The following is a 10,024-nucleotide window of genomic DNA, read 5'->3' on the forward strand; positions in this document are numbered from 1 at the left end:
AGAGAGAGAGAGAGAGAGAGAGAGAGAGAGAGAGAGAGAGAGAGAGAGAGCGAGCCTGACTTTCTAATACACCCAAAGCATTCTTAAAGACATATTTTCCCTGAGGGGAGGGTCTAGGGAGGGTGTGTGGAATGGGTGCTGTTTGGGAAGTTCAGTTGCTTTGCTCAGAATTTTTTTTTTTTGGAAGGCACTTCCTTCTGATAGACTTTTGCTTTCAGAAAATACTTTAAGACGAGATCAAAGCACTCTCTCCCCAACCCACTTTCCCAGTGTCTTCAACCCTTACTTCTCTTATCACCCACGCCACTGGGCTCTGACGCTCTGTATACAGAGCAAGGGCAATTGGCTTTGAAGCCCGGGATTAAGCCAGGCCAAATCCTTGCCTCAGAATAACAAACAATACAGGTTCAACAGGAGTTCTCATCAGTAGTTCATTTTTCAAACGCAAATTCACTGTCACTAACACAAGCAACATTGAACTCAACAGGCTATGAAGACTGATAGTGGAGATTTATCTGGTGGCAAAACCATGACCTAGGAGAAGGGCAGTCAGATGGGTAGGAAATGTTCATTTTTGGAAGGTTTATGTTTAATTTTTTTGTGGAGTTCACTTTTATCTGTGTTTGGGAGGGGGAAAAATGCAGTTTCTCACATGTATCAAGCTTGGAAGGGATCTGAAGCCAAGAGAGAAATCTCTGCCATTACCAACATGGGCGCTCTGCTCTGGGAGGAACTGAGACTGACTAGGAAAGGTCTGACTCTCACGTGACACTTGTCACCCCGGGTTCTTGAGCATTTTAGTCAAAGGCACTATCCAAATGGGGCTGGTTTTCTTTTTTTTTTTCCCTCTGGCCTTCAGACTTTCAAGGACCCCATGGGTGGGAGACTTGTGAAACCGTCTTGAGAAGATTCTGGCTCCCTTCTCCAGGGCCCCATTCTTCCCCGGCCAGACAGCAGATATCCATGCCCCTAAGCGGCCAGAGTCTGTCTCCAGGAGCAAACAATCCCAAACTTTACAGGGCATCAGTAAAGAAAAGGAAAAGAGCCATGAAGGAGGTTTTTCCATCTTAGAATCTATGAACCGGGCCATCTGCTGAGAAATGAGCATGCCCCAGGAAGGGTACTGGTAGTTGTCTGGGACAACACTGGGTGGAGTGTGGAAGAGCCACAAGCCCAAACACAGCAGGTTGCACCCAGAGACTGCCTGGACACAGCTAGCAAGCCAATGAAGGAGATCTCTGAAGACAGTAGAGTTCTGGAGGTGTAGCTCAGTCCCTGTGCAGGATGGGGTGGATCCTAGCACCACCACCCCCCAAAAAAAGATAGTAGGAAGGTTTGCAGGAAGAAATGGGGCCTTGAGATCTGAAGCGGAAGTGGATGAGGCTAGTAAGTTTTTCCAATTAGATTTAGTATAACTTTCCACCAGAGAAAAGTACGTGAGGACCACGTAAATGACCAGAATCCTCAGGGTCATTTTTAAACTGTCAGCGCCATCCCCTGAGGCCCACCCCTAGGTAGGATCATTAGGAGAGGGCGCAGACTTCTGACTCAGAGGGTAGGCTCTGCAGTGCGGATTTGAGGACTTCTGTTGGGGGGGGAGGGGGAGGATCCACACAGGTAGAAAAGCTCACTGAAAACCAGAAACTCATCTATCCAGAGAACATAACCATCATCTATTTTTAAGAGATTAAAATCTACAAATGTAAAGTCTAGAGAGTTCTTTCTGTTTTCCTTCCTCCATGTTAGGGGGCACAAGAGAACAATCCCCCCCCTTCTTCACACCTGTAATGCACCTGACGATTGCTCAACCAGCGTCTTTCACAGACGCCCCTGGTTTGCGTCCCACAGTTAGGAAGGACAGCAGCTATATTTACAGTTGTCACTTTCAAACACCTGGCACCAAGGGCCATAGGACAATAGTTTCTCGCCCAAGTTCACCCATGACTATTCGGCCAGACCACCCTGTGCCAAGAACACTGAAGTGTCCTCTTTTTCCATCCCCCCAAATGCAGAAAACTCAGGACCCTAAAACCAACCTTCCTCCTTCCCTGAGAAGCCCTGAGTGACCATGCCATCTTTCTGAGACAAGAGGGTGACCAAATGTTCATGTTTCCATCGTCAATAAAATTAAAAACAAACAAAAAAAATCTTCACAATGCCTACGTTTGGGAGCGGACAGGAAGGACCCCAGTATCCATTCACTACTCGCAGTACCCCACTGATTTTTATTTCTTTTGAAACGAAACTCTGTCATGGGCTTCATGGACAGCCGAATGAAGCAGGACCTTTTTCTCTTGTGGGTGAAGGGGAAGCAGGTAGAGACCCGTATGGTATGGCCCTCGTCTGAGGATTGCACAGATGGAAACAGTTGAGCTGGCAAGAGAACACTCCTCCCACTATAGTCTGACTCCACATCCCTGGCCCTTGATGGCTTAGCATCTGATTTCTCCAAACAACAAATTCCAGGCTCATCACCAGGGAAATGGATCGTGTCTCACCTAATTTGCTCCAAGAGACCAAAACCAAAGGTATGGATGGAGAAGGGCAGAGTCTCCACAAGAGCTTCCTAAACTGTAAGTTCTGAGGGTCTGTCGCTGTCCCCTTCACTTGCTAACTGCTCCATTGGGCCAGTCCTGTCCTGTGCCAGCCGGCCCACCACAGCCGCTGTCTCCTTTACACACATTCACAGGCTTGTGAGCTCTCAAGAACACACACACACACTGCTCGTGTCTTTCTCTTCTCACCCTCTCCTCCCTCCTCTCCCACAGACACCAGTGCATTTTAAAGATGTTTCCACTTTATAAATCACCCTTCGCTGGCAGCCACCGAGAGCTAGGGAGGCGCCCGGACAGCGCACTGACCCGGTGGTGCCTTCTCCTAGGTTGAGGAGGGTGTTGCCCTAGGATAAGGAACTTGGGGTTCATGCTGCTCCCAAAAAGTTTGGGCGATTGAGAAACACAACCTCAGCCCGACCCTCACCAGGAGGTTAGTAGGCAGTACAATTCCCCTGAGGGCCAAGCATCCCCGCAGGTGGCCTTCGGGTGTGGCAGCGCTTGTTTGCCCGTGAACAGCTTAATGCTGTCCCTTCCGACCCCCTCAGGTCCAAGGAGGGTGCAAAAGCTGTAGGTCCCGCCAAGGCTGCTGTAGAACGTGGAGCTGGGACCTCAGTGGCTGATAAATTTCCCACTGGCCCAAGACCAGGAACCCAGAGGACTGCAGAGTCCTCTCCCTAAGGGCCTTCCTGGCAGACACATTTTCCTGGCTCCCACCTGCCGCTCTCCCCGACTGACCTGCCGGCCTTGGTGATGATCATCTCGGTGCCCGCTTCGTGGAACTTCTTCCACAGCTCCTTCTCGTGCAGCCCCACCTTGATGTTCTCGATGGTCTGGGGATGGGAGGGAGGAGAACTGGTCTGCCTGGCTGGCCCACAGCTGGGCTCCACGCGGAGCCTGCACAGAGTAGAGCGCAGACCGACGAAGCGTGCAGAACAGCCAGCCCTCGAGCCTACTCCTCGAGATTTCGTTTCTCACAAAATTATTTTGAACCACTGGAGAATTTGAAGCTTTGAATCAGAGATTCAAACTCTCTCCCTTGGGCCTTCACCTACTGATGATCGATCCTACAGAGGACACATGGTGACTATGCCATGCAGACGACACTCCACAGCTGGCTCTAGCCACCGCTTGTGGGCGAACCGAGGGACATCGAGAAAGGCTGGGGGGGGGGGATGTGGGTTGTGGTGATGGTGCACGGTAGTGGCTCTAAAGCCGTCTCAGTGACAGTTCTGTGGCCTTCTCCCTGGCTTTCACCCTTCTGGGGTCTTCGAAACTGGACATTGGTTTGGGTTCGTTCTCTGAATCAGGGATCTCCCTTCCAGGGCTGCCTCAGAGTCAGCCCCTGAGGGTTCGGGGTGGAGAAGAACCCTCCCTCGAAAGCAGAGAACACGAGCCATGCCCAGCGGAGAACCAAAGAGCTGACAGTCTCTGACCCTAGGAATCCTAGCTACGACCACGAAGGACCCGCACAAACAGCTCGACGCCCCTACCTGCTCCGCGGCTGCAGCGGCGACGTCAGCGCCCTGGCCCGGGGGGCTGCCAAGAGCTGCTCCGCTAAGACCCGGCGCGGCCAGCGCGGGCTCGGGGACGTTGGTGGCGTTGGTGGTGCTGGCCTCCCCGAGCGCTGTGCCCGGGGCCCGGAAGGCCTCCTCGCTCTCCGACAGGCCCTTATCCTGCAGCATCTCCTGCGGGCACAGCACACGCCGAGTTACTCAGCCAGACCCACACCGGCCAGAGGCCCCGCGGCCCTGTGGAGCTGAGCCCCCGGGGCTTCGGGTGGGTGCCCCGGCACACGTGGACCCCGCCCCCTTCTGAGCTAGGGGAGGGAGCATGCGGGAGGGCAGGACCCTAGCCTCCTCCCTTCAGGTTCTGGACCTGGGAGGATCTACGTGCAGTTTAAGGTCTGCCTGCCCCTAAGACTTGAGGTTGTGTGAAGAGTAGGTCTTGAGGAAGGACCGCCTTCCCGCAGAGTCTCAGCTGCACCCCGCGTCCCTCCCTTTTGCTCAACTGGAGCCGAAGGCCTGGGTCTTCTTGACTTTTGGCTCAGGGTACTCAGGACACTACCTGGGCTTGTGGGAGAGGAGAGCTAGGCCTAAAGTCAGGGCCCTGGTTCCTGCAGCCCCACACCTGAGAAGGGCCCAGAGCTGGGGCGCTTGAGGCCAGCGCTCAACTTTCTGCCCTCATCCAGCACCTCAGTCCAGGCAAGTGAAGACATCCTGAACCAAACGCTTCCAAACCCCACACCGCATCCTCCTCACCCAAGGAGCACACACTCTGTCTTGGGGTCCCTCTGATCCAGACCCTGAACTCTGCCAGCGGCCTCCTCAAACTGTCCTCACATTCGCACAAGTTGGCTCACACACTCGCTCTTCGGTTCCAAAAAGTAATCTGTGTTGGGCCAAAGGATTCAAAGACCTCTTAGCAAAATACTAGGCCAGTAGGGCGGGTCCATTTCACAATCACAGTCTGACCTTGCCTTGGGGCACAGCTAAATTTCCCCGAAATCTCTGAGCCTATTCACCTGCCTGCTCGAGTGAAAAGGAAAAATCTATCTTGCTAGCCAGGACCAGCCTGTCCTGCATCCTTCCGGGTGCTGCCACAGACTGTTCTACGCTTCCCTTCCCACCACCCTACTCTTCCTTCAGAATCTGGCCAAGCTTTAGTGGGCTTGCTGTGTGTCTTGGCGAAATCTCTCCCTTTTGTCCTCTCAGGCCCTTTCTGTTCTAGCCCAACTCTCTGGCGCTGCATCCCCAGGCACAGGCCCTCACCTACCCGGCTCACCAGCCTCTGCACCGCCTGGACTGAGACTTCGGCTCCCAGGGCCTCCAAAGTAAACAAGCCAAGTGCAACCGAGGAGATAAAAGGGGGCCAGGGCCAGCCAGGGCTGGGAAAAGCCCATAAAGATAAGGCTGACAGCCCAGCCACAGCCCGCCTAGAACTAGCAAGGCTCCCTGGACGTGGCCTGCCCCTGCACCCTGCCTTGAGCCACGTGCTGGTTCCCCCGTAGGACTTCGAAAATCCAGAATTCCGGGAGGGTCTTGGCTTGTGCGCTGCCTCCCATTCTATTTGGGCTCCAACCAGAATGGGTACCTATGGGTACCTATGGACCGCCCCGCCCGCCCCAGGTGCGGAGGCTCGCGGGGCCAAGGGCAGGGGCTGCCTGCGGCGCCACGGAGGTCCCTCGTCACCCAGAACCAAGCAGCGGCCTTGCAGCGGCTCTTCACCCTGTCTGCGCTGCTGACGGCTGCCCTTCTACACCCGCCGCCAGAGTTACGCGGCGCTCTCCTTCCCCTCCATCGCGGTCGCGGATCGCTCTCCAACGCCACTAAGTCCCCGCTCGAGACACCCCCCCTCCAAGATTCCCTTTTTCCCTCCCCCTTGGGCGCCCATTTCGGTCCCAGCGCTGGCATCCTGGGTCCCGCGCTCGCCCCAGCCTCGGCGCCAAGGCCCTTCACGTCGCGCGGGCTGCACTGCCTCAGAGCCTGGAATGGTTACTTTGGGCTACCTCATTTTTCGGGGGGCAGGGGTAGCATTTTCTTTTCGTATTTTTTACTAGTGATTTTTTTCCCCTTATACTAGAGGGAATTTTTTTTAAAAAAAATATTTACAATTTTCAATGTTTTGTTATCATCGAAGTGAAATTCTGATCAGTTCGGCAACATTAGGAATATTTATGCCTAGCTCTGGAATTATTTTATTCGTGATTTTAACGCAGTAAGGGTGAAGTGGGAGTTTGGTACCCTCATCGAAAACGTTGTTTCTTTGCTGTTACTGTTTCGTCCTTCAGCGCTTCTCAGGCACATTAGTAATACCGTTACCCGTATCTAGGTCTTTAGATACGTGTTCAATTGATCCTTTTAACCTATCATTATTTTACTTGTACTAGGTATACCATTCATGGTCCCACTTCTAGCTCTTCATTTCTATTTACATTTTCCTAGGTTAAGACTTAGCATAATTGTAATATTATTGCCCCCGATATCCAGGTAAATTTTCTTTGCATCGTTAGAATATTTCTTGTTACCTTGCCATGATTTGTTTTGTCAGGGTTGTGCGTGCTACTCTAGACATTATTATTCATCATCTCTCTATAATATCTCGCTCATGACTTTGCCGTTATTTGCAACGCTATGGATCTTAATTTGCCTGTTGTTTTTCATCACTTCACCGCTTCTTGCTACTTTATCATCATTTGTAATATTGCTGTAGCCCGTATTACTCTGATTATTTTTCAGCACGTTGGTATAATACTTACTACTCAAACATTATTTATACTGTTATGACTATTAATAAATTATATTATCATAAATTCTCATTACTCCAGTAATCCTCATCACCGTGTCCCTACATGCATTACAATTACTTGTTAATAGTTAATATTTAATATTGATATGATATTAACAATGCATCCTATGATAGTCTCGCATCAACACTGAAGGAATTTTCCTTAATATTTGCGTTGTTCATCGTTTTCCTCGCGTGTTTCCCACAGTACCTCAGTTTAGCAATTTGCTAAATGAGTATTACTCCTTGTATACAATGGACAGGGACTTTAATACAATGATGGCTCCTTTGTCTCTGTATTTGAAGCTACTTAGTCTTCAGTCCTTTTCAAATGGTTATTACTACTTTCATTCGCTCTTGAAAAGGACTGTTGTACTAACAAAAAAAATCCTAAGTATTCTATCAGTTAACCGATTCGCTCTGTTTCTTTGGTAATCTCCCACATTCTGGTAGTTTTGAGCCATTGTTACTTATGTAACGGTCACTGATTTAAATCTGATGAGTCCGTGGCATCCAGGTTCTGATCACCTACATTTCATCATGAAATTTCAGTTTTCACCGTCAGTCCCGAGCCCTCTCCTTTGGCCTTTCTTATTCTGCTGATTCAAATTTCAAGGCCACCGCTCTTGTCCTGACGAAGCTGCCTCTTAAGCAACAATACTCTTTGGTCCCTAGACCCATTTAGTCCCACGCTCCTGACTAAGGGCTTGTGCCCCTGCCACTGGGTATCCAGCCCAAGCAGTGATCTGACTACTAAAGCACAGTCGCGGTCCTACCAGGGGCTTTGACCACCGTGGTCCTTACACCAATTGCCCCTGTTCAGCTCATCTCCACCCCCGCCCCATCCTGCTGATTAACCTTGGGCTGGGTGACCCCAGCCCCGCGCCCAGCTAACCCGCGACGGGCTGGAGCCCACACTCACCCTAACTGCACAGCAGCATGCGGAGGCGCCTGCGGCCCCAGGTCCACAACCAGTTCAGGTCGGAGAGGCGTGGGACCGTGAAGGCTCTGCCTGGGCCTTGGGTTACAGTCCCGATGCCCGCTGCGTCCTCGGGGCCGGGTACATCCCGGGTGTGGAATGGGCCCTTGATCTCCGAGGCTGCACTTTGGGGCCTCTGCTCCCTCCTCCTGGTCCTCCCTCCCTTCGGGGCCGCTCCCCCCCCCCCCAGTGCTGACGTCGCAGCTGTCAATCAGTTCTCGCCCGCCGCCCCCCGGAGAGGGGGATTCTAGGGTCCTGGGACTCCTCAGTCCTTTCCGACCCCAAGCCTCGATCGGGCCGCAGGCTCCTCGGCAGTGTAGCTGGGTGGCTTTCCCGCAGTCCTTGAGCTGGGCAGGGGCCTGGAGCCCCGCATGGTTTAGATTAGTGAGGCGGGAAGAGGGGACGGGCGGCCGGGTCGCCGTGCCCTGTTCCCACTGAGACTGGACAGCTAGGCCCGCTCCCTGGCGCCCGTGGCTGGGCCTGGCCACTGGCCGGGTAACCTCCCCGCACCAGCTCTCCCACAGCCCTGCCTGCACGCGATGGATTTGGGAGCCGGTGTCCTGGGGGCTGAGGGCATGCACGTCCTGCATGGATCCTGACCACCCCATGCTCACACCTACAGCCGTGGGCCCTGAATCTGATCCTGAGGACAGCGGACTTCTCGCCGACGCCCTAGGGCGCCTAGAAGTCACCAAGGAGGGCCGGGAGGAGGCTGGGTGGCCGGGCTGAGCAGGGCCGGGCCTGGTGGCTGCAGGGAGATGCTGAATTGGAGCTTGGGCCTTAACCTAGCCTTAGCTGGACTTGGGGCGGGGGGGGGGGGGGGGGGGGGGGGGGGGGGGGGGTAATCAGGAGTGGCTGAACCTTTTGAAACTGCAGCCAAGGGACAAGCTTGAGCCAGCAGGTTCCCAAGATCCAACCCAACTTCAGCCTGCAAAGCTGAGATGGCTGTACCCTCTGCTCTGAACCTGAGAAAGTGAGGCCTGCTTAGTGGCCTAGACCTCAAGCCGGGCCTCCCTCTGGGTTCCCTTGCCTTTCTTTCTTTTCTACTTCCTCACACAGCTTCTGAGACTCCACAGGTACAGAGACTCCACACCATGCATGTCTGGGCTTCACAGCCAGCTGTACGCCAAGGAAACTTGGTCAAGAATAAACCTGTCCATCCATCTCCAATGGCCCCAAATCCCTTGTTTAACGGGGATCCCAGCAATCGTCCTCAGTTCTCAGGCCTGGGCTGAACCCCTCCGCTGGCGTCATCAGTTTCCCCAGTCAGCCCTGGTTCCTCTACAGATTTTATCCCCAGACTGAAGACATACCACCAAATCCTTTCCTGATGGGATCTGCCTCCCTTTCAAAGCTGAGAGGCAGCATCTGTACCTGCTGACCCCACATACTCAAGAAGGAAGCAAAATAAGTGTCTTAGAAGAAGAAAAAGCTGCTGTTAGGAACTAGCCGGCCAGCTCAGCCGCATCCTGCCACCCAGGGTCCCTACCGTGCCTAGTGTGGATGGGCCCTCCAACCCTTAAAGATTCCTCCACACTCAGGAGAGGAAGCATGATCTAAAAAGGGTAGGAAGGCTCAGTTCTCCCCACCCTGCCTCCTTCTGGAATGAAGAAAGGGAAGGCCCTGGTGCTTCAGAGAATGTCTGGGGAGCCATGCTTCCTGTGTTAGAGAAAACGGGATGACAGGCCTCAGCTGCTGCCCCCAGTCCCCTCCCTTGTCTTCTTCAACAGCCTGGAGGGAAATCGTTCCCTACAGTGGGCAGGCTGACCCAGCGGCTGTGTGGAATGGGCAGAATGAACTGGTAGTGAGTTAATAGGTACATCTGAAGGCTAGAGCTAGGCCAGACCCTGGAAAGGAGTTGTTGACAGTCACTGGAGGACGTTCCTAATGACACCATGTAGTTCAGCTCTTAAAAAATTAGACTGCGGTCTTCCGGTAAGTGCGCGTCTTTCTGGAGGCTCACGGGAGATGGTCTAAATCAGTATCAACTGGTTCATGAGGATGTGGAGACATGAGATATGGAAGAGGCAGGCAAGGTTTTGGCAGTGAAATTAAAGCAGCAAACCAGCCAGCAAGTGAGTGAGAGAGAAAAAGAGGACACACACACACCATTACAGGAATGGACTATAATTCTAGCACACTTATTTTTCATATTGCTCTGAAACTGGGATGTGCCTATAGTTTAGTGAACAGTGTGGGTACATAG

The 10,024-nt window shown here is 52.9% G+C and overlaps 1 protein-coding gene across 3 annotated transcripts in view; it reads right to left on the reverse strand.

Annotated features, from left to right (window-relative positions):
• The window catches only part of Tbx4 (T-box transcription factor 4), a 28,265-nt gene extending 20,374 nt beyond the window's left edge, over positions 1-7,891 (reverse strand). For 2 of the 3 annotated variants that reach the window (XM_050119546.1, XM_050119545.1), the window contains exons 1-3: positions 7,762-7,881; positions 4,046-4,240; positions 3,291-3,385 (exon numbers count right to left, since the gene is read on the reverse strand). In XM_050119546.1, coding sequence (XP_049975503.1) covers positions 3,291-3,385; positions 4,046-4,237 — 287 coding nt within the window. In that variant the 5' untranslated portion in view covers positions 4,238-4,240; positions 7,762-7,881. Of the gene's footprint in view, positions 1-3,290; positions 3,450-4,045; positions 4,241-7,761 lie in introns of all 3 variants that reach the window. The other variant, XM_050119547.1, reaches the window with a different exon arrangement.
• Positions 7,892-10,024: the final 2,133 nt, after the last annotated feature.

Source organism: Alexandromys fortis, unplaced genomic scaffold (assembly GCF_014885135.2).
Source record: "Alexandromys fortis isolate MF-2015 unplaced genomic scaffold, M_Fortis_MF-2015_v1.1 scaffold_173, whole genome shotgun sequence".
In the NCBI taxonomy this organism is placed as follows: domain Eukaryota; kingdom Metazoa; phylum Chordata; class Mammalia; order Rodentia; family Cricetidae; genus Alexandromys; species Alexandromys fortis.